Source organism: Chlorocebus sabaeus, chromosome 5, assembly GCF_047675955.1.
Source record: "Chlorocebus sabaeus isolate Y175 chromosome 5, mChlSab1.0.hap1, whole genome shotgun sequence".
Taxonomy (NCBI): domain Eukaryota; kingdom Metazoa; phylum Chordata; class Mammalia; order Primates; family Cercopithecidae; genus Chlorocebus; species Chlorocebus sabaeus.
The window spans coordinates 18877593-18901604 of NC_132908.1; the positions used below are offsets into that span (position 1 = coordinate 18877593).

At 43.1% G+C, this 24012-nt stretch overlaps 1 protein-coding gene across 1 annotated transcript in view; it reads left to right on the forward strand.

The window, feature by feature from the left end:
• ACSM5 (acyl-CoA synthetase medium chain family member 5) overlaps positions 1-23106 on the forward strand; it is a 30743-nt gene extending 7637 nt beyond the window's left edge. The window contains 13 exon segments of the mRNA XM_007987164.3: positions 1202-1412; positions 2367-2577; positions 4400-4543; positions 7040-7193; positions 10938-11017; positions 12840-12963; positions 14149-14229; positions 14372-14473; positions 20054-20181; positions 20270-20369; positions 22444-22563; positions 22966-22981; positions 22984-23106. Coding sequence (XP_007985355.3) covers positions 1202-1412; positions 2367-2577; positions 4400-4543; positions 7040-7193; positions 10938-11017; positions 12840-12963; positions 14149-14229; positions 14372-14473; positions 20054-20181; positions 20270-20369; positions 22444-22563; positions 22966-22981; positions 22984-23021 — 1509 coding nt within the window. The 3' untranslated portion in view covers positions 23022-23106.
• The last annotated feature ends 906 nt before the right edge of the window (positions 23107-24012 follow it).

A 24012-nucleotide genomic window follows, 5' to 3' on the forward strand; every position in this document is an offset into this window, starting at 1 on the left:
AATGCAATTAAAGTATGGGCTAAGCATCTGAATAGACATTTCCTTAAGGAATATAAACAAATGGCCAATAGACACATGAAAAGATGCTTGACATCTTTATTCACTAGGGAAATGCAAATTCTAGCTACAAGGAGATACCACTTCATAACCAGTGGCATGGCAAAAAAAAAAAAAAGGCGCAATAACAAGTGTTGGAGATGATGCAGAGAATTAGAACCCTCCAACATGCCCGGATGGAAATGTAAAATGGTGCAGTGCTATGGAAAACAGTTTGGCAGTTCCTCCAAAAGTTAACATAGAGTTATTACAGTACTGACCCAGGAATTGTACTCCTAGGTACATATCCAAGACAATAGAAAACATGTGCTCACACAAAAACTTGTACATAAATCCTCATAGCAATGTTATTTAAAATAGCCAAAAAGTGGAACCAACCCTAATGTCTGTCAACTGATGAATGGATAAACAAAATGTGGTCTATCTATACAGTGGAATATTATTCAGCCATCAAAAGAATGTAATACCAATTCATGATATGACATAGATAAATCTTGAAAGCATTGTACAAAGTGAAAGAAACCAGACATAAAGCTACATATCGTATGATACCATTCATATGAAATATCCAGAAGATGCAAATCCATAGAGACAGAAAGCAGATAAGTGGTAGCCAGGAGCTAGAGGAGGAGGGAATGGGGAGGGACTGCTAATTTGTACAGTGTTTCTTTTTAGGGCAACAAAAATGTTCTGGAATTAGAGAATGGTGATAGTTACACAACCTTGTGAATGCATTAAGAAACAGTGAGTTGTGTGCTTTAAAATGGTGATTTTTATGGTACCTGAATTATATTTCAATAAAAAAGGGAAAAACAGAAAACAGTGTAAATCATGTGCTACCTTTTGCATTAAAAAGATAGTAGAAAAAATATATATGCTTGTGTTTGCCTAAAGAAACTATGGAAGGATATGCAAAAAACTAATACAATTGGTTACTTAGTGAGGCAGAGGAAGTGGAAAACAGGGCAGATAGGTACAAGGAAGGGAGCAAGCCTTTTCATTGCGTGCCTTTCCATATTGCTTTGCTTTTGGAACCCTGTGAATTTTACATGAACTATTATAAAACATTAAACAACAGCAACAAGCAAACAAAAATTCTCAATAAATTACTTCTATTTTTTTTTCTGCCTGCACCACCATCTAGGCTGGACACCGCCCCCCAAATCCTGCCTTCTGGTGGGTCAATGGCACAGGAGAGGAGATCAAGTGGAGCTTTAAGGAGCTGGGGAAGCAGTCCAGGAAGGCAGCCAATGTGCTGGGGGGTGCATGTGGCCTGCAGCCTGGGGACAGAATGATGCTGGTACTCCCACGGCTCCCGGAGTGGTGGCTGGTCAGTGTGGCTTGCATGCGGACAGGTCAGTAAGCAGGGCGGCTGGGAATTTTAGCTGGGATCAGACACAACCTGCCAGAGCTTTGCGGTGTCCACAGAGTCTTGAAGATGGAGCAAAAATAAACCCTATGTGGAGTTGTGCTTACTTCCTATTTGCCCAGCAGTCACAGACTTGATTGTGTAATAGGGGCCAGACAGTGATGTAATTGATAAAAGCAGGTCAGTGCAAGGCAGTAGGGAGTGGTGAGGACTGCGGCAAACGGGAGATCACATGCTTTATCAAATGGGGTCGCCACTTCTCAACTCGAACCAAATGTTCCCACGACAGGATGAATACCGGTGTTATCAGAACTTCTGATTTGTAATGGAAAACTCTGGATTTTTATGAAAAATCCTCCTGTCTTTTAATGTTGGCATCTATCAGTTTAAAAAGTCCTGGGACAAATCAAGCTTATTTTCTGCTGGTCGTGGTTTGGGAGCCTTGCTTTAGTTGCTAGAATTTTACCTGAACAATGCAGTTATAGATGAGGGACTCCTATAACCAATCTATGTTAGTTTCACTCTTAGACTTTATGATTCTCATTATCACAGCATCATTCAGCTGCCAAAGGAAGGCAGATAAAGAGGAAATAAAAGAACTAGTGATATTATCCCTTGCAGGAGGTTAGGGGGACAGCTCCTCCTGTTGTCACGAATGTCCAGGGCAGTGAAACATTACCTTCTTAGAATGGTTCCTTCAGCGGAGAAACAGAGGAGGAAAGAGGCCACAGTGAGCCTAGCAAGCCTCCACTGATGCTGAGTGAATAAGTGATCATGCACTTATTCAGAAGGCTATGGTTTTTAGGCTGTTATTATTATTGTTACCTCTTCCAGCTCAGGCATTCCAACCCTCCCCAGCCCCTTCCTGCCCTCATCTCTTACCTCTATACCCAAGACCTTCCCTGCTATCCAGTCAACATCCCCTTCTGTTTTATGCCAGGGGTTGTCATGATTCCGGGTGTCACTCAGCTGACGGAGAAGGACCTCAAGTACCGGCTGCAGGCGTCCAGGGCCAAGTCCATTATCACCAGTGACTCCCTAGCTCCAAGGGTGGATGCCATCAGCGCTGAATGCCCCTCCCTCCAGACCAAGCTGCTGGTGTCAGACAGCGACAGTCGGCCGGGCTGGTTGAACTTCAGGGAACTCCTCCGGTGAATTGGGGTTCTCCAGGAGAACAGCAGAAAAATGAAGTCATTCCCCCTTTAAGCAACAAAAGATGAAATGCGTTGCTGATTTCACACACACAGAGTGAATCAGAGAGGAACACTCCCCTTGGCAGCCAGACTGACCTGAGCATAATCCTGGTCACCACCTTAATGTTCAAGGTCGCTCATTCAGTCAGTGCTGGATTTGTCAGCAGCTTTTCTGTGCTTCATTTGCTTCTATAATGGTGGTAGTGGTTATTAGAGCTACCGTTCAGAGTACATGAAATAACCTATATGGTGCATTTAGTACATAGCAGGTGGTCAATTAATAATCAACTTATGGCCATGTATTGGGTACTTAGTGTATTCCTAGATACTGTGCTATGTAAGCCTTCACCTTCATTCATTCATCTAGCAAAGGTTTAATGAACGTCTATTTCGTGACAAGCATTGTGTTTGGTGTTCAGAACACCATAATGGATAAGACATCATCTTATTTAATCCCTGAAAAGGACATTATGATGTGCCCTTCAACCCAGTTTTACAGATGAGGAAACTGAGACTTGGAAAACTAAAGTGACTTGCCCAAGGTGCTAAAAAGTAGTTAAGTCAGGATTGGGCAGAGCCAAGACCATATTTGCCTTAGAGCAAGGACCTGGTGGAAACCCTTCTCAGAATTTGAGACTTTGTCCTGATTGGAAGCCAGAACCCAAAAGGGGCCTCTCAGGGGCCTGAACAATTGAGTCACGAATGCTCACCCCACAGACCAGCTGCATCAGATTCACCTGGGTGCTGTTTTGAATACAGATGACAAGGCCTCACATCTGACCTACTTAACCAGACATAGATGAGCAAGAGCCCTGGGGATCTTTTTTTTAAAAAATCAGCCCATAGGCCTGGGTGCCGTGGCTCACACCCATAATCCCAGCACTTTTGGAGGCCGGGGCAGGCGGATCAACTGAGGTCAGGAGTTTGAGACCAGCCTGACCAACATGGAGAAACCCCTTCTCTACTAAAAATACAAAATTAGCTGGGCGTGGTGGCGCATGCCTATAATCCCAGCTACTCGGGAGGCTGAGGCAGGAGAATCACTTGAACCCAGGAGACAGACGGAGGTTGCAGTGAGCCAAGATTGCGCCATTGCACTCTAGCCTGGGCAACAAGAGCGAAACACTGTTTCAAAAAAAAAAAAAAATTCAGCCCATATGGTTTTGAAGAGCTGTCAGGTGGGCCTAGATCAGTGGTTCTCAATTTTGGTTGTTACTAGAATTACTGAGAAGCATTTAAGAAAACATCAAAGATTCCGATTTTATTTTGTTCAGAGTGGATAGACAAGTTTCTTCCAAAAATTTACCAGGGGACTTCACGTTGCAGCCAGGGATGAGAGCCAGTGGATTAGCTGGTCATCCAGATCTCAGAACTTTGGGAATTACCCAGATCTCAAAACCTCATACTGGGGGAAACCTTTAGAAAACAGTTCTAAATTATTAGAAATTGGGGTGGGGGTGGAAGCTGTGCCTAAATGTGCAGAATTATAGACACGAACATGTGTGTGTTCTACCAGAAAGTCCTCATACCTTGGTAAGAAAGCATGGGCTCTTTTGAGTGAGTTATTTAACCATTTGAGCCTCAGTTTCCTTGTCTGCAAAAGGGTTATAATGCTAGTACCTACCCTATGAGGTGATTGCAGGTTACCCAAGCCAGAGCTTTCAGCACAGCACCTCACACGTGATGTTTATGAAACGGTAGTCGTATTGTTGTTATACATGTTACCGGTGCTAACTGTTTTTACTATGGTAGCGCCACCTAGTGTTTTTACGTTTTACAGGGAGGCACCTACAGAGCACAACTGCCTGAGGACAAAGAGTCGAGACCCGCTGGCCATCTACTTCACCAGCGGAACCACCGGGGCCCCCAAGATGGTCGAGCACTCCCAGAGCAGCTACGGACTGGGTTTTGTGGCCAGCGGAAGGTACCAGAGCAGCTTGTCTAGAGGATCCAAGAACAGAAAGTGGCGAGTGGTCTGGAGGGAGTGGTGTGAGGGGAAAGATGTCAGGAGCTGAGGTCAAAGAGCCAATAGGAGCAGCTCAGGAAGGATCTTGATGATTCTGGATTTTACTATGAAGTGAAAAGCCACTGGAGGTTTCTTTTTAAATCGTAGCCATATATATACACATACACACACACATATATATACACATACATACATAAACATATACATACATATATCATAAATGTACCCTTTTAACCATTTTAAGTGTATAGTTTAATGTCATTAAATACATTCACACTGTTGTGCAGCCATGATCACCATCCATTTCCAGAATTTACTTTATCTTTCCAAATGAGAACTATGCCCCCATTACCCAATAACGCCGCATTACCCTCTCCCCTCACCCCGGTAACCTCTATTTTACTTTTCATCTCCGTGAATTTGATACTCCAGGTATTTCATGTGATTGGCATCATGCAGTCTGTCCTTTTGTTTTGCAATTTGGCTTCTTTCACTTAGCATAATGTCCTCAAGTTTCATCCATGTCGTGGCATGTGTCAAAATTTCCCTCCCTTTTAAGACTGAAAAATATTCCATTGTATGGATAGACCACATTTTATTTGTTTTTGTTTTTTATTTTTTATTTATTTTTTTATTTTTTTTTGAGACAGAGTTTTTCTCTTTTGCCTAGGCTGGAGTGCAGTGGTGCAATCTCCGCTCACTGCAACCTCTGCCTTCCGGTTTCAAGCGATTCTCCTGCCTCAGCCTCCCAGGTAGCTGGGATTACAGGTGCCCGCCATCACACCCGTCTAAATTTTGTATTTTTAGTAGAGATGGGGTTTCACCATGTTGGCCAGCCTGGTCTCGAACTCCTGACTTCGTGATCCTCCCGCCTCAGCCTCTCAAAGTGCTGGGATTATAGGCATGAGCCACTGCGCCTGGCCTCGACCACATTTTAAATAATCCATTCACCTGTTGATAGACACTTGGGTAGCTTCCACATTTTGGCTGTTGTCCATAATGTTGCTATAAACACTGGCATACGAGTATCTGTTAGAGTCTCTGCTTTTCTTTCTTTTGGGTGTACATGCAGAAATGAAATTGCTGGATCACATGGTAATTCTATGTTTAATTTTTTTTTGAGAAGCATTGGATATTTTGAGCAGAGGAGTGACGTAATCTAATATGTTTTTTAAAAGCTCACTTGGGATGTTGGGTTCACAATGAAACTGTAGAGGAAACAGCTAAAGAAGATGACTAGTACATTAAGAGGCAAGCATGGTAACTTGCCTGGGGAGAATTGGGAGAAGAGATGAGATTCTGAATGTATTTTCAACCTAGACCCAATAAGACTTGCTGACAGAGTCAGTGTGGAATGAGAAGGAGGAGTCAAGGACGGCTCTAAGAAGAATGGCCTGAACAACCGGATGCACTAAATGATGGGGGAAGAACTGTGGGATGAGCTGTCTAGTGGGAAGAAAACAGAGTTTGCTTATAGAGTTGTCAATTTGAGAGTCTTCTTAGACATCTCCATCCCCTTGTTAAAAGTGGAGATGTTGAGTGGGCATTTGGATATACATGTCTGAAGTTAGAGAGAAAGATTCATGCTGAACTTATCAGTGTAAAGATGGTATTTCATACCATGAGATGGGATGAGATCAGCAAAGTGTAATATAAACTGAAAAGAGAATGGGTCTCAGGACTGAGTGCCTGAGGCATTTCTGCACTGAAGGGGAGACCAGGAGGACTCCGCAGAGGAGACTGAGAAGGGAACAGCCAACGAAAGGGGGAGAACCAGGAGTGCCTGTGTCCCAGGATTCAAGTGCATGACTGCTTTTCTGTCTTCCATGTTTGCAGACACTGTTTCCCATTCCTGGAATGCTCCTGCTTCTCTGCCTCACCTATATAATCCCTATGCATTGTTTATGTCTAACTCAAGTGTCATCTCCTCCACCAGAGCATTTCTCAGAAACTCATCTCCAACATTGCTCTGGATTAGGTGCCTATTCTCTGTAATTGCACAAGGCTTTGTGTTTAGCTCTATTAAAACATGCTCTCCAGTGGCTTCCTAGATATTTATACTTCCTAAACTCTAAGGCCCTAAAGCAAGACAAATTGTTCATTTCTATATCCCTAGTGCTAACCCAGACTAAGTGCTAAATGTTGGCTAAATAAAGTGACCTTAGCACAGAGTACTGAGGTTAACTTTTTCCCTTATATATCACATCCACTGGACTGTGAACTTTCTGGAAACTCTTTTTGCTTCTGTATTCTTAGTCTAGGGCATAGGTACATGGAAGATGCTCAACAAATGCCTGTTGAGACAATAGTTGACTTGATGGTTCTTGTTCAGGTTTCACAAGTATAAGTGAGTACCTACTGAGCAGGGCTCCAAATGTGGTGATATAGATAATACAATCCTTCTTAAAGGTAGAGTCATCGCCAAGGGTGCTGACGTTCTCTAATTTTTGGCAGACGGTGGGTGGCCTTGACCGAATCGGACATCTTCTGGAACACGACTGACACTGGCTGGGTGAAAGCAGCCTGGACTCTCTTCTCTGCCTGGCCTAATGGAGCCTGCATTTTTGTGCATGAGCTGCCCCGAGTTGATGCCAAAGTTATCCTGAATGTAAGAGGAAAAACCAACAACACCCCATATGTGTTGGGTATAAATCAGATGAGTGGGATCTAGATTTCAGGCTGCAGGAGAAAACACATGAATCAGTGACTTTAAGGCTTCTTTGGTGTGGCTCCCAGGCCTTCCATAATCTGGTTCCTGACCACCTGGTTCCCTTCCATCACTGCCTATGCTCTAGCTAGATTCCTAGATTAAGACCATTTCATTGCTATTTCTCCTGCATGGGGTGCCCTTGTCTCCATCACTTTCTTCCTTATGCCTCTGCCAAAACCCTAGGTATTTGTCAAACCCTTAGGCAAAATCAGTCTGTGCCTCAACTCCAAATGCTACTGTCCATGGTGTTTAACATGAGTAGTTGGCCCAACTAGAGAGTCCTGGTGACTCCTGCTCAGCCTCCCAGGGTCTTCTTATAGGGAGGGAGGAGATTGGTGCCCCCAGTCAAGACACAGGTCACCTTTCTCCAGCCCCCCACATCCTAAGTGTCATTCCTTAAAATGTCAGAGGGCTCTACTGTTCATATTATTTGTACTGAGATAAGCTGTATCACCTGGTAGCTAACTGCACAGGTTATGCCATCAGTCAAAGAGTCAGACCTGGACTCTGATCCTACACCTTTGATTCACTAGTTGTGTGTGGCCTTGGGGAAGTTGCCTAACCTCCCTGAACTGCAGTTTCAGCCTCACCTATAAGAAAGGGATAACGTATCTCTCTATAGAGTTGCTGTGAGAATGAAATGATACAAGGCAAAGGGGCCAGCACATCGTAAGTTCTTTTTTGAAATAATTTTTAATTTTTGTGGGTACATAGTAGGTGTATATATTTACGGGGTACATTAGATGTTTTGATGTAGGCATGCCATGCATGAAAATCACATCATAGAGAATGAGGTATACATCCCCTGAAAGCATTTATCTTTTGTGTTACAATCTAATTTTACTCTTTCAGTTATTTTAAAATATACAATTAAGTTTTTATTGACTATAGTCACCCTGTTGGGCTTTAAAATAATAGGTCTTATTCATTCATTCTATTATTTTGGTACCAACTAACCATCCCCACCTTTCTCTCAGCCTCCAACTACCCTTCCCAGCCTCTGGTAATCATCCTTCTAATCTCTATTTCCATGAGGTCAATTGTTTTGACTTTTAAATCTCACCAATAAGTGAGAACATGTGAAGTTAGTCTTTCTGTGCCTGACTTATTTCACTTAACATAATGATCTCCAGTTCCACCCATGTTATTGCAAATGACAGGACCTCATTCTTTTTTATGGATCCATTGTGTATATGTACATTTTCTTTATCCATTCATCTGTTGACGGACACTTAGGTTGTTTCAAAACATAGTAGATTCTTTTTAAAAAAACAATTATTTTCATAGGTTATGGGGGAACAGTAACTAAAAGGTGGTGTTTGGTTACATTAGTAAATTCTTTAGTGGTGATTTGTAAGATTTTGGTGCACCCATCACCTAAGCAGTATACACTGCATCCAATTTGTAGTCTTTTATCCCTCACTCCCTTCCCACCCTTTCCCCCAAGTCCCTAAAGTCCATTATGTCATTCTTATGCCTTTGCATCTTCATAGCTTAACTCCCACTTATGAGGGAGAACATAAAATGTTTGGTTTTCCATTTCTGAGTTACTTTACTTAGAATAATAGTTTCCAGTCTCATCAAGGTCCCTGTGAATGCCATTAATTCATTCCTTTTTATGGTTGAATTGTATTCCATTATATATATTTATATACCACACTTTCTTTGTCCACTTGATTTATGGGCATTTGGATTGGTTCCATATTTTTGCAATTGCAAACTCTGCTGCTATAAACATGTATGTGCAAGTATCTTTTTCATATAATGACTTCTTTTCCTCTGGGTAGATATCCAGTAGTAGGATTGCTGGATCAAATGGTAGTTCTACTTTTAGTTCTTTAAGGAATCTCCACACTGTTTTCCATAGTGGTTGTACTAGTTTACATTCCTACCAGCAATGTAGAAGTGTTCCTTGTTCACTGCATCCATGCCAACATCTATTTTGATTTTTTGATTATGACCATTCTTGCAGGAGTAAGCTGGTACCACATGGTGGACCAAATATAGTAGATTCTTAACCCATATTGATTGTTATCATCATGATCAAACTCATCACCATCATTATCCATGTAATGCTTGATCAGCCAGTGTATGGACCTTCTCCTCACACTGCCCCTAGCTCTGACATAGTGTTTTCATTATCTATTGCTATGTAATAAATTATACCCAAACATAGAACTTTAAAACACAAGCATTTATCTCACAGTTTCTGAAGGTCAGGAAGCTGGAGGCAGCTTAGTGAGGGGATTTGGGAATAGAGTCTCTCATGAGGTTGCAATCAAGAGGTCAGCAAAGTACACTCGTGTTCATAGCAGCATTAACAATAACTAAAAGGTGAAAGCAACACAAGTGTCCATCCACAGATGAATGAACAAACAAAATGTGGTGGGTACATGCAAGGGAATATTACCCAGCCTTAAAAAGGAAGGATATCTTGTTATATGATATAATGTGGATAACCCTTGAGGACATTATACTAAGTGAAACATGACAGTCATACAAGGACTAATATTGTATGATTCCACTTACATGAGATACCAAGAGTAGTCAAATTCATAGAGACAGAAAGTACAACGGTGTTTACAAGGAGTTAGCGGAGAGAGTAATGGGAAATTATTGTGTAATGGGTACGGAGTTTAAGTTTGAGAGGATAAAAATAGTCCTGGAGGTGGATGGTAGTGATGGTTTCACAACATTGTGGAAATATTTAATCCCACTGGACTATACACTTAAAAACCTTTCCAATGGGCAAATTCTATGTTGTGTGTATGTTACCACAATAATTTAAAAAAAGATATTAGCTAGGACTGCAATCATCTTAAGGATTGACTGAAGCTGAAAAATTGCTTACAAACTCATGGTGGCTGGGTGCAGTGGCTCATGCCTGTAATCCCAGCACTTTGGGAGGCCAAGGCGTGTGGATCATGAGGTCAGGAGTTCACGACCAGCCTGGCCAAGATGGCGAAATCCCGTGTCCACTAAATATACAAAAATTAGCCAGGCATGGTGGAGGGTGCCTGCAATCCCAGCTACTCGTGAGTCTGAAGCAGAGAATTGCTTGAACCCGGGAGATGGAGGTTGCAGTGAGCTGAGATCTTGCCTCCGTACTGCAGCCTGGGTGAGAGAGCGAGACTTCATCTCAAAAAACAAAACAAAACAAAACAAAACAAAAAAAATTCACTGGTGGTTTTTAGTAGACTTCAGTTTCTCACTGGGTGTTTGCTGGAGTCTCCAGTTTCTCACTGTGCGCACCTGTCCATAGGATGGCTTGAGCATACTCAAAACATGGTGGCTTGCTTCCCCCAGGACAAGGGATCCAAGAAAGGGAGAGAGAAAGAACATCCAAGACAGAAACCGTAGTCTTTGTACAACTGAATCTTGACAGTGATATTCATCACCTTGACAGTATGCCTTTGCTGTCACAGACCCACTTTGGTATGAGGTGAGAGGGGATTCCTCCAAAGGTGCAAATGCTAGGAAGTAGGGGTCACTGGGCACCATCTTGGATGCTGGATTCCACACATAGTTTTCAACTTCTCTGCTTTGGTAGTGAGAATATAAAGATGCAGTGCATTTGGCTCCATCTTCATGGTCCCACCCCAGTGATTCTAAGGACATCTTTCACCCTTTGCTTTTGTTTAGACTCTCTCCACATTCCCGATAACCACCCTCTGCTGTGTCCCAACCATCTTTCGGCTGCTTGTGCAGGAGGATCTGACCAGGTACAGCCCATCTGTTTGGTGCTTTGAGGGTCTAAGTATGTGAATATATAGCATGGGTATCCACACATACAACTATCCTCTCATTCCAACTCTATCTATCTTTCTCTGTCTCTATATATTTTTCTGCCTCTCTCTTTGTCTCTCTCTCACACACACATTTATACACATACACAATGACAAGTCAACATACCTGTAAACCTCACAGATGCCCCTCAAGAACAAGCTTTTGGCCCCCAAAAATTTTCATCCAGATGGAACTAAATAGATTTAGGGCAGTCTGAAATTTTAGCACCTGAGATAGGCTTCTCCCCACACCATACACCCATGGGCTATTCTCTCAGCAGTGTGTCTGCTGCTTCTGTGAGGCGAGATAAATGATTGGACAATTGTTAGCCACCTATGGAGTGGGGTTTGTGGCCAGGGCCCTCAGGTCTGGTGAAACTAACAAGCTCACACCACAGTAGATGCCCCAACTCTCAGCCTCAGACTCACCCCAGCCAACTGTTCTCTGACCACATGCCACTGGGCACCCAAGAGAAAGGGACAAGGCACTGATGATGGCTCCATCCTGGGTGAAGCCAAAGCAACATCTTCTGGCAGAACAGGGCTAGTTGCTGGGGTATATGGAGAAAGGCCCACCGTCCTTCAGTACCCACCAACCCTGACCTGTTCTCCCTCTTTTGTCCTCCCCCAAGTCATGAGGAGTCATCCTCTCATCTTTCCTAATCACATGAATCTACCCACCAAGTGCCCAGAGGAGGGAGTTCTTACATGCTTCTAAAAGTGAATTCTTCTCCAATGTAAGAAGTTCATCCCATTCGGTGATCTGATGTGTGCATCTCCGGATGATGATTTTGGCTGAAAGCAAGCTCCAAGTACCTTGTTAAGAACAATGTCGTTAAATGCCATTTGGTAGTACTAAGTAATTTTGTCAAGCCAATTTGATCTCCTCTCTCCTCCAAGACCGAAAATGTACTTGCAATCACTGATTTTTTTTTTCTTTTAGTTTGGATGATTTGTTGAACAGAAAGGGCGTTTTGCAACATAATTAATCTGTAGGAATTTGTGGGATTCTTAGAGGACTAATTTTTATCTTTTCAATTTTTTTTCTCTCCTTTCCTCTCCTTTCTTTTCCTCTTTCTTATTTATTTATTTATTTATTTAAGAGACAGAGTCTTGCTCTGTCGCCTAGGTTGGAGTGCAGTGGCATGATCTTGGCTCACTGCAACCTCCACCTCCTGGTTTCCAGCTTTCTTCCCACCTCAGCCTTCCAAGTAGTTGGGACTACAGGCATGTGCCACCATACCCGGCTAATTTTTTGTATTTTTTGATAGAGACGGGATTTTACCACATTGACCAGTCTGGTCTTCAACTCCTGAGCTCAAGCAATCTGCCCACCTTGGCCTCCCAAAGTGCTGGGACTACAGGTGTGAGCCATGGTGCCTGGCCTATCTTTTCAATTTCTAATTGATTTATCTATCGTTTTCAATCAGATTATTGTCCTAACCAATTTATGATCAATCAGTTTTTTTCCAACTAAATTATTTTGGCCAAGTTACCTGGAACTCACCATATTATGCCAAAACCTATTATATGAGCTTCTGATTTTATCCCAAACTCAGATAGGGTGAATCTTTTAAAAATTATCTGTCCATGAGGAGAATGGTTGCAAAGCCAGAGGATGGATTCACTTAGAGCAGGTTAAAAAGCAGGGCCGTCTACCCTCTAGTGCCTGTGGGTGTTTACGTCTGGGCAGTGGCACCAGAAGGCGGGTGGTATGAAGATCCAGACATAGGTGACCTTGTTTTCCTGCCTGAGAAAGGTACCAGTTTCAGAGCCTGAGGCACTGTCTGACCGGAGGAGAGGCCCTCAACCCTGACGTGAGGGAGAAGTGGAAACGCCAGACCGGTGTGGAGCTGTACGAAGGCTATGGCCAGTCTGAAACGGTGAGTACTGGAGGGGCCAGGTCCCCTCCAGGGCTTCCTGCCTCTCCAGCTGTCACCTCCCTGAAGCTTCTCAGGGACCACCCCACCTCTCCTCCACCCAGGGGAGAAGCTGATAACAAAACTCCATCAGCTTTCCTTCCCTTTTGATTTCCATATGTTCTCACTTATAAGCGGGAGCTAAGCTATGAGGATGCAAAGACATACAAAGTGGTATAAAAGACTTTGGAGACTCAGAAGGAGGAAGGTGGGAGGAGGGGTGTGAGGGTAAAGAAACTACATATTGGGTATAATGTACACTACTCAAGTGACAGATGCACTAAAATCTCAGAATTCACCACTGTAGAATTCATCCATGTTACAAAAAAACGCTCATACCCAAAAACCTATTGAAATACACACACACACACACACACACACACACACACACACTTCTTAAAAATTAAAAAATGGTACTTTAAAGTGCTTTTACAATTATACCATGACCAGCAAACCAGCCCTCACGGTTGAAGGCATTGTTTGTCTCTACCAAGACAGCCTACATGTGCCGCTGTTCAGAGTTCCAGATTCTAAGCAGCGTCCTCTACAGTCATCTAGGAAGAGATCTGGGGATCAACTGAGTCTTTTGGCTCAGAGATGCATTAAGTTCTTTATGTTTGAGTGCCCCCTGGAGTGCCCCATAACTGTTTGTTGACTATGGAAAGAAAAGAAGAAAGGCAAGAAGGAAGGAAGAAAATAGGAAGAAAATGAAGAAGGAAGGGAGAGAGGAAATAAAGAAAAGAGAAAGGAAAGGAAGGAAGAAAGGAAGAGGAAAAAGATGAAAGGAAGGAAGGAAATAGTGAAGAAAGAAGAAGGGAGGACAGAGGAACATGGAGAATGCAGTAACGGGGAAAGGAATGAAATAAAGGAGGAAATAAAATGAAGGAGGGAAGGAAAAAACAGGAAAGGAGAAAGGAAAGAAAGAGGAAAGGAAAGAAGGAAAGGAAGGAGTGAGGGAGGAAGAAAAAAGAAAAAAGGGAGAAAGAGAGGAGAGAAATGGAGAGAGGAGAAGGGAAAGAAAGAAGCAAATGAGGGAGGAGAAAAAAGAGGATGAGAGAAAGAGTTATCAGGCAGGGCGAGAGAAAGGCATGGCCCGGGAAAGAAGCTAAGTGGAAAGGCTCTTCTTTATCCGTACTGCTTTCTCCCCAGGTTGTCATCTGTGCCAATCCAAAAGGCATGAAAATCAAGTCTGGATCCATGGGGAAGGCGTTCCCACCCTACGATGTGCAGGTAGCAGCCTCCCCCCACTTCTGGCGAGGCCTGGCGTGGAGAGGAGAAAGACACACAGGCCTGGCTGGCAGGGGCCTCTGGGCTGCTGCAGTGGCCCAGGGTGTAGACACTCATACATGCACCTCTGTGACCTCCCTGCCAGATTGTGGATGATGGGGGCAATGTCCTGCCTCCTGGAGAAGAGGGGAATGTTGCCATCCGTATCAGACCCACCCGGCCCTTCTGTTTCTTCAATTGCTATTTGGTAAGAGATGGGAACAGCCGTTATCATGATAGTGACTGTCTGCTAAGCATTGTGCACCACACTTTGTAAATATCTATTTGTTTAACCCTTACAATGACTGCATGAGGTAGGTTGCTACTGTTATTAGTAAAGTTCTGTTATTGATAAGGAAGACTACTATTGATAAGGAAGCTGCTACAAAGGGGAAGTGACTTATCCAGCATCATGCAACTAGCATAGGCAAGACATGGGATTTAAATGGGGGTGTGTCTGAAAGCGCAAACATACGACATGAGGGCAGCATCGTTGTTTTAATGAGGAGAAAATCGAGGTGCAGTAAAGGAAAGGAGCTTCTGAAGGTCAAACTGCAGCCGGGTGTGGTGGCTCATACTTGTAATCCCAGCACTTTGGGAGGCCAAGGCAGGTGGATCACCTGAGGTCAGGAGTTCAACAGCAGCCTGGTCAACATAGTGAAACCCCGTCTCTACCAAAAATATAAAAATTAGCCAGACTTGGTGGTACGTGCCTCTAATCTCAGCTACTTGGGAGTCTGAGGCAGCAGAATCGCTTGAACCGGGGAGGAGGAGGTTGCAGTGAGCCAAGATCGCAGCACCACACTCCAGCCTGGACGAGGGAGCGAGACTCCATCTCAAAAAATAATAATAATAGTAAATTAATAAATACATAAAGGTCAAACTGCACTATTGTGTCAGAGCTGTCTTCAGGTTTCTCTTTGTGGTTTGCTAGCAGGGCACAAACCTGGAATTTCAGTCCAGGTTTCTGGGATAATTTAGTAATTGCTTCTCTTTTGTATTCACCTTGGCTGGTGTTTATGTTGGGCTTTCTTTTCTTCACAGCTTTCTCTATAAAACCCTCAGACCTGACTGTGCTCTAGAAACTCCTGGCAAGTGTCAGTTATTGCTGATGCTTGAGCCCCACCTCAGGCTAATTAAAATCAACATTTCTGGTGTGGATCAGTTTCCCAGGTGATTCGAATGTGCGGCCAAGCCTGAGAGCCACTGCTTAATAGAAATGCCATCTCATGTGTCTACTAAGCTGTCAATCAGCTACAGAATTAGAAGGAGCAGAAACAAACCAGTCCATTTGTTTTTGGAATGTTGCATTTTAATGGTTTTTCTGTGACTACACGAGAAATAATCTTTTACTTTATTTTGTTTAAAATCACAGAAACTTACAAAAACCCACAACATAGTAATCATGCCAAGCTGAGATCATGTTAACATTTTAATGTATTTTTCTGCTCATCAGTCTTGGAAACAACAGTAAATCTTTGACCCCACTGAAAAATGTATTCATTCATTATTTATTGTCTACTTCATGCCACTCGGTGTGGAGCAGGACTCTGGTACTTACTGCACTTGTACACATTCTTCCTGGTTGTGAGATCATTCCACTGAGTGTACTAAAGTAATTTGAAAAGTTATTTGCTAGACAAGAATCTTTAATTTTTTTTGACTGATTCTTTCCATCACCTGTACCAACAGTTAGTTTTCTTTCCAGATCTTTTTTGTTTTGTTTTGTTTTGTTTTGCAACACTGTCTTCTCACTCTGTTGCCCAGGCGGGAGTACAGTGGTGTGATCTTGGCTCACTGCACTTCCGCCTCCTAGGCTCAAGCAACTCTCGTGTTCCAGTCTCCCGAGTAAACTGGGACTACAGGCGCACACCACTTCACCGGGGTAATTTTGGTATTTTTAGTAGAGGCGGGATTTCGCACCTTGGTCAGACTGGTCTGGAATTTCTGGCCTCAAGTGATCTGCCTGCCTCAGCCTCCCAAAGTGCTGGGATTACAGGCATGAGCCACAGTGCCCGGCCCAGCTCATTCTTAATTAAGAGAAAAATATTAAATCTCTTCTGTGAGAATCATGAAACATGTGAAAATTATTCCAGAGAATCTCAAACCAAAATTGTTCTGTGATTTTTGATAAGCTAAGCTCATTCTCCCCCCACAATAAACAGAAACATTTCAAATTCATGTTGGTCATTCCCATTTAGTGGAATTGCACATGTCAGTTACATGAATAGGCCCATGTCAACTTTATAACCCATATAAGGAATGTGCTTATTTTCCTAGGGAAACAAATTGTCAAATGCACAAATGTTTGTTATAGTGCTGGCTGTTTATAACAGATAAAAATGGTGGAGGGACTATCTAAATTTCTGATACCAGAAATTAGTTATGTAAAGGATTATATTATATTATATTATATTATATTATATTATAGCAAAAAAAAAAAAAAAAAGAAGGCAAAAAAAAGAAAGTAAGAAAAAGAACAAAAAGGAGAAAAAGAAGAGAGAAAAAATTTTTTAAAAAGAACCCAAATTTCTAACACAAGAATTTGCTCAAATAGCTAATATCACCACCACACAGAAATATTATGCAACTATTTAATACAGTTTTTCTGGAAGCAGGGTCACATTCTGTCACCAAGGCTGGAGTGCAGTGGCACAATCATGGCCACTGCAACTTCAACTTCTTGGGCTCAGGTGATCCTCACACCTCAGCCTCCCGAGTAGCTGGAACTACAGGCACACGCCACCACACCCGGCTAATTTTTTTTTTTTTTTTTTTGGTAAAGATGGGGTTCCACCATGTTGCCCAGGCTGGTCTTGAATTCCTGGGCCCAAGTGATCCACCTGCCTCAGCCTGCCAAAATGCTAGAATTACAGGCATGAGCCACCACGCCCAGCCTGTAGGAGTTCTTAATATATTCTTTATATTGGTCATTTGTTATAAGAGTTGCTAAAATCTTCCTCCCTGGTGGTAGCTTATCTTTTCACTTTCTTTCACTTTCTTTAAGCTATTTTTATTGAACAGAAGCGTTTATTTCCATGTCATCAAATCATTAAGTTTTTAAATGTTACGGATAGTGCTTTTTGTGTCTTATAAAATCATTTTCAACTTTGGGGTAGGAAATACACATATTCACCTATAGTTTCTTCCAATAGTTTTATAGTTCGGCTTTTGACATTTAAGTTTATAATCCATCTGTGGTTGATGTATACATGGTATGAGATAGGGGTCTATTTTATTTTTTTCTATATGAAAAACCAATTTGTTGAATAAATCCTCCTTTTCCCAGTTATCTGTCATGATAATTTTGTCAGATATAAAAGTGTAATACAGGCCAGGTGTGGTGGCTCACACCTGTAATCCCAGGACTTTGGGAGGCCAAGGCAGGCGGATCACCTGAGGTCAGGAGTTAGAGACCAACCTGACCAATATGGAGAAACCCCATCTCTACTAAAAATATAAAAATTAGCTGGGTGTGGTGGCGGGCAACTGTAGTCCCAGCTACTTGGGAGGCTGAGACAGGAGAATTGCTCGAATCCGGGAGGCAGAGGTTGCAGTGAGCTGAGATCACACCACTGCACTCCAGCCTGGGCAATAGAGTGGGACTCCATCTCAAATAAATAAATAAATTTTTGAAAGTTTGATATAGTCATAGTTAGGTTTTGGCACTTTCTTGTATTTCGTTGATCACTTACTCTGTCTCCGTACTGATACCATAAAGTCTTATCCACAAAAGCATTACCGTAAGTCTTCATATGTGGGAGAATGACTCTATCCTTGTTTTTCAACTTATTTAGAAGTGTTTTACCTATTCTTAGCCCTTTGCTCATTCATTTACATTTTAGAATCAACTGTCAAGTTCCTTGGAAAATGTTTGCTAGCATTTTGACTAGAATTGTATTGTCTATAAAACAACTTAGGGATAATTGACATCTCTATTAATTAAGTCTATCTTGTTTTGTTTTGAGACAGAGTCTTGCTCTGTCACCCAGGCTGGAGTACAGTGGTATGATCTTGGCTCACTGCAGCCTCCGCCTCCTGGGTTCAAGTGATTCTCCTGCCTCAGCCTCCCGAGTAGCTGGGATTACAGCCACCCACCACCACACCCGGCTAACTTTTGTATTTTTAGTAGAGATGGGGTTTCTCCATGTTGGCCAGGCTGGTCTTGAACTCCTGACCTCAGGTGATCCACCTGCCTTGGCCTCCCAAAGTGCTGGGATTACAGGCATGAGCCACTGCACCAGGTCGATTAAGTCTTTCTTTCATTTATTTATATCTTCTTTAATGTTTCGAGTTTTAAGTTTTCTCCATACACATCTTAGAGATTTTGTGCTAGATGTATTTTTAGGTATTGGTAGCTTATATTTTTTCTTTTTTCTCGGAAGGTACTTGTTGACTTGAGATATAATTTACCTACAATGAAATTCACCCATGTTACGTGTGCGGGTTGATGACTTTTAACACACATACGCCCCTGTGTAACTACCACCACAGTCGAATATGGAACATTTTTCACCCCCAAATCCTCTCTTATTCCCCTTGACAGCCAATCCTCTCCACTCCAGACCCAGCAATTGATAAATTGTTTGTTGTCACTGTGTAATAATTTTGCATTTTAAAAAAAGAACTTCATATAAATGGAATCACTAACTATTCAAATTTGTCTGTCAGGTTTCTTTTACTCAGTATGATGTTTCTGCAAGTCATCTGTGTGTTTTCATGTATTTTTATTGCTGAGTAGTAGCTTTTTCTTTAAAACTTTGAGAATCGGAGTTTGACTGCTTTTCTCTTTCCTCTACTCTTGCCCCACACCAATGGGCTTTTTGGTGAGCCCTTCTCCCTCCCTTCCGTCCTTCCTTCCATCTTTCCTTCCTTCCTTCCCTTCTTTCTTTCTTTCTCTCTCTCTTTCTTTCTTTTCCTTCCTTCCTTCCCTCCTTCCCTCGCTCCTTCCTTCCTTCCTCCCTCCCTCCTTCCCACCTTTCATTCCTTCCTTTTCTTCTCTCTTTCTTTTCTCCCTTCTCTTCCCTTCTTTTCCCTTCCCTTCCCTCCCTTTCTCTTCCATCCCTCCCCTTCCCTCACCTCCCCTCCCCTTCCTTTCCCTTCCTTTTTTTCCCACTTGGAGTAGCCCAGGCTGGAGTGCAATGGCACAATCTCGCAACCTCGCCCTATAGCCCAGGCTGGAGTGCAGTGGTAGAATCTCAGCTCACTGCAACCTCTGCCTCATGGGCTTAAGCAATTCTCCTGCCTCAGCCTCTCGAGTAGCTGGCATTACAGACATGCACCACCACACCCAGTTAATTTTTTCTATTTTTAGTAGAGATGGGGTTTCACTATGTTGGCCAGGCTTGTCTTGAATTCCTGACCTCAAGTGATGCACCCACCTCAGCCTTCCACAGTGCTGGGATTACAGGCATGAACCACCACATCCGGCCTAGCCCTTCACTTTCTACCCTCAGTGATTCCCGAGCGCAAAGAGTATTTGTGTGTTCTTTTGTCCTAAAAAACATAGCCAGTGGCCCTGTGGGGCCCTTCTAAGGATGGTGGTGGGTGGTTGCCCTTAACCATTCGCTGGCAGTTGATTCCAATCAAAAGAGGGAAATCCCATAACTAAAAACTAAACAGGGCCATAGCTCCCTGTCCATTGGGGAACTCTGGGCAGCCTGGACTTCAGGAACTGCTGAACTTTCGGTTGAGTGATCTCCAGCTTCCTACAGGGGGCTACTGGCGCAGTAACTGGCCTTAGCAGCTGTTCCCAGAGGGTCCTTCACGGGCTTTCTTTGTCTTTCAGGACAATCCTGAGAAGACAGCTGCATCAGAACAAGGGGACTTTTACATCACAGGGGACCGAGCTCGCATGGACAAGGATGGCTACTTTTGGTTCATGGGAAGAAATGATGATGTGATCAATTCTTCAAGGTCAAGTTGTCTGCACTTTCCTCCTCCCTTTGAAGTTTCATGGGGGTTGAGGGAAGTCCACTTGGAAGAGTTTGTTTTTCCCTTCCAGCTACCGGATCGGGCCTGTTGAAGTGGAAAGCGCCCTGGCAGAGCATCCTGCTGTCCTGGAGTCGGCCGTGGTCAGCAGCCCAGACCCCATCAGGGGAGAGGTAACCAGTGCACCCAAGAACACAGCCTCCTGCTTCTGTACCTATTAGCACCCAGCAGAACAAGCAGGAAGGCTCAGATTGTCCTGTATTTCACCTCCATCCATGTGCCACAAAGTTGAAATGCCACCATCAGACACACATTGCCTTCATGTCTTTAGAGATACAATTACTCTCTAAAGGGATATAACGGGAAAACACCAACACTTTGCTCTTTAGCAGACACAACTGGGTCCCAGAGAGGCTGGCTATGGGGCAGGAGATCTTAGGGGGAGGTGCAGGCTCTGTTATCCATCCTGTCTAATAAAAAGTCATTTTCTATTTGCAGATGAGGACATAGCGAGCACACCAGCTACAGTTTGCTGATGGCTGTAACCTGAGAGGGATAGAATATGTATCCAAAATGACCCTGATATACCAGAAAGATGGGCCAAATTTAATAAGCTGGGCTTTCATCGGAGAAATCTTTTTTTTTTTTTTTGAGATGGAGTCTTGCTCTGTTGCCCAGGCTGAAGTTCAGTGGCACAATCTCGGCTCACTGCAACCTCCGCCTCCCAAGTTCAAGCGACCTTCCTGCCTCAGCCCCCCTCCCAGTAGCTGGGATAACAGGCATGTGTCACCACGCCTGGCTAATTTTTGTATTTTTAGTAGAGACAGGGTTTCACTATGTTGGTCAGGCTGGAGTCTTAAACTCCTGACCTCACGTGATCACTGGCTCCGGCCTCCCAAAGTGCTGGGATTACAGGCATGAGTCACTGCGCCCAGTCAGGAGAAATCTTCCTGTGGGTCCCAGAGGAACACATAGTATGTGAAAGATCAGCTTACAGGCAGACTTAGCTACTTTTCACTGGCTTACATCCAACATAATCCTAAAGCACAAGTTACGTTTTGAAAGTTAGTGCAACATCAGCCTGCATTCTCAGAAGCACCAGGACCGCAGGAGAGATTCTCAAAGTCTGGTTCTTGGACTGCTTGCAACTGTATCATCTGAGATTCTTGTTTAAAATACAGATTTGTAGACCTAATGCAGCCCAGAGAATCTGCATTTTAGCCAGCCACGCCTGACCAAGTGATTCTCCACTAAAATCAGAGGCCGTTAATATAGAATAAGGGAGGTGTGGAGTCCCATTGATGTGCTGAAGAAATCACACCTGAAACGTATGACTAGTTCTGTATGCCATGAGTTAACTGGGATTGTGACGAATGGTTGTGTGCTCAAACTTAATCCATGTACAGTGCTTAGAACTGAGTCTGGTGCGCAGAAAGCGCCCAACAAATGGTTAGTAGTTACAGTAGTCAGAGGAAGCTCTTCCTAAAAGCGTATCTGTCTGAACATGAAATGATAGTGGCCTTCCTCCCTGCGAGAAGTAAGCAAGGACAGTGAGCTACCCCTTAATAGAATACTGTTAACAGATAGGAATGCTGGAATTAATAAGCATCCAAGTGACCTTCCATTGCTAACAGAAACTGTGCTCTCTTTGTTGTGCTTGAGTCTGGGACACTTCCTCCTCCCTGGCATACGACAGCCTGCAGGAAAGATGTGGACAGAGAGACCCAAGGTGTAGAATGTCCTTTGGGATGTCTGGAACAGAAGTGGTGCAGTTCAGGGTCTGCTGATTGCAAATGTTCATCCATGCAAACTCCCAAATACCTAGTCCCCCTTGAAATTGACTGCATTTTCCTCAGTCCCACCTGTTCAAACCCATACCTACCTACCTTGTTAGGAAAATCTGGAAGTAAATGGCCATAGGAGTTTATGAACCTCTTTTCTCCAAAATATTTGCTTCTTAAGAGAAGCAATGTTGGCTTCCAATGGTGTCATTCCAAGTATGGGGAGTAATTTGAGAAATAGGTAGGAGTTTGAAATCAACCCACAAAGGTCAATGCTCCTAGTAGTCACACCTGGAAAGGCCAGCAAAAGAAAAATTGATGTTGTTTGTGTCACTGACTGTGCCCAAAAAACTAGTAGAACTTTCATGGTGCAAAGATAAATGTAGGCACTTATTCAAGGGCCACTTAAGGAGAAAAGAGTTGTTATACAAGGTCTGATCTTTTCTGGGTATTTGTTTTGCTGCAGGTGGTAAAGGCATTTATAGTCCTTACTCCAGACTACTACTCTCATGACCCAGAGGCACTAACGCGGGAACTCCAGGAGCATGTGAAAAGGGTGACTGCACCATACAAATACCCCAGGAAGGTAAACGTCAGGGTTTCCAGGGTAATGGGCACGCTCTGCCTGGGCCCCAACTCAGGGCCAGGCCCTGTGACAGGCTGTGGGGATATGGAGAAACTTGTAACCCTGGCTGCTGCTTCAGTTTTTTCTGTATTTCTTCACTTGGGTTCTCCTCAGAGCACATTTTGTTCTTGCCCTAAGAACAGCCTGATCCCTACCATAAATCAGATACAAGAGGTGGTGCTCAAATGCTGTCAAAAAGATCCTGTGCTCCAGGCTCCAGCTGTTTTGCTCCTGGCAGTTTAGGGGGAAACCCTGAATCAAGGACAGGCAGACAGTAATGGCTCTTTCAAAACAAAAGTCTTTTTGAGGAATGATGATTTCCAAGTGTTTTTTGTTTTGTTTTGTTTTGTGTTTGGTCACTAGGTGGCCTTTGTTTCAGAACTGCCAAAGACTGTTTCTGGAAAGATCCAAAGGAGTAAATTGCGAAGTCAGGAGTGGCGGAAATGAGGTGCAACCCCAGGAAGGCCCCGTAGACCTCCGAAGGCTCCATGAGAAACTAATGGATCACTGGTCAGCCCCCATGGGGAGCATCATCTCTTCAACCCTAAAGATGTCAAAGGCGTGCAGCTTCCAAACGGCATCCCCAGGATCACTGTGCAATGCTGGAACGAGCAAAAGAATATCATTGGCCCCGACCACATAGATGCTGCTCAGCCTAGCAAATGCTTGGTGGTTTGACTTCTCCCTCTGTCTCGGGGGAGGCTCAGCATCTGCCCACTAGTCTCACTAAGAGCTTCAGATTTCCCTCTGTAGGACAGGTTACCGGAGCCGTGGGGCACTTGTGGGTACTCATTCTCTGCCAGTGGGAATGTAAAGGCTTCATCCTTTGTATGCAACCATTTGGTAAAAGTATGCAGGACCATAAAATTGGCAATATCCTTTAGCTCAGAAATTCTACCTTCCTAAGTCACCATAAAAGAAAAACTCAAAATGCAGAAAATGTGTGGTGCACTAAGATGATCATACAACATTGTTTAAAACTAAAAAAAAAAAAAACAAAAAAAAAAACAAAAACAAAAAAACTAACATCCAAACAACAAGGAAATGATTAACAAAATTGTAGTACATTAACTCAATAACATATAATGTGGCCATTAAAATATTTAAGAGCAGTTTAGTATGTCTTGGGAAAAGTGTAAGCTATATTAATTTTAAAAATCAGAATCAAAATATTTGCATACTGGAGAATCCCAACTCTGAAAAATAAAGGGGAAACTAGTTAATTGTAATTTTCGTGATGTTAGAGTGTCAATTTTAGATCTTTCCTGCTTTCTCTTGTGGTCATTTAGTGCTATAAATTTCCCTCTACACACTGCTTTAAATGTGTCCCAGAGATTCTGGTATGTTGTGTCTTTGTTCTTATTGGTTTCAAAGAACATCTTTATTTCTGCCATTATTTCGTTATGTTCC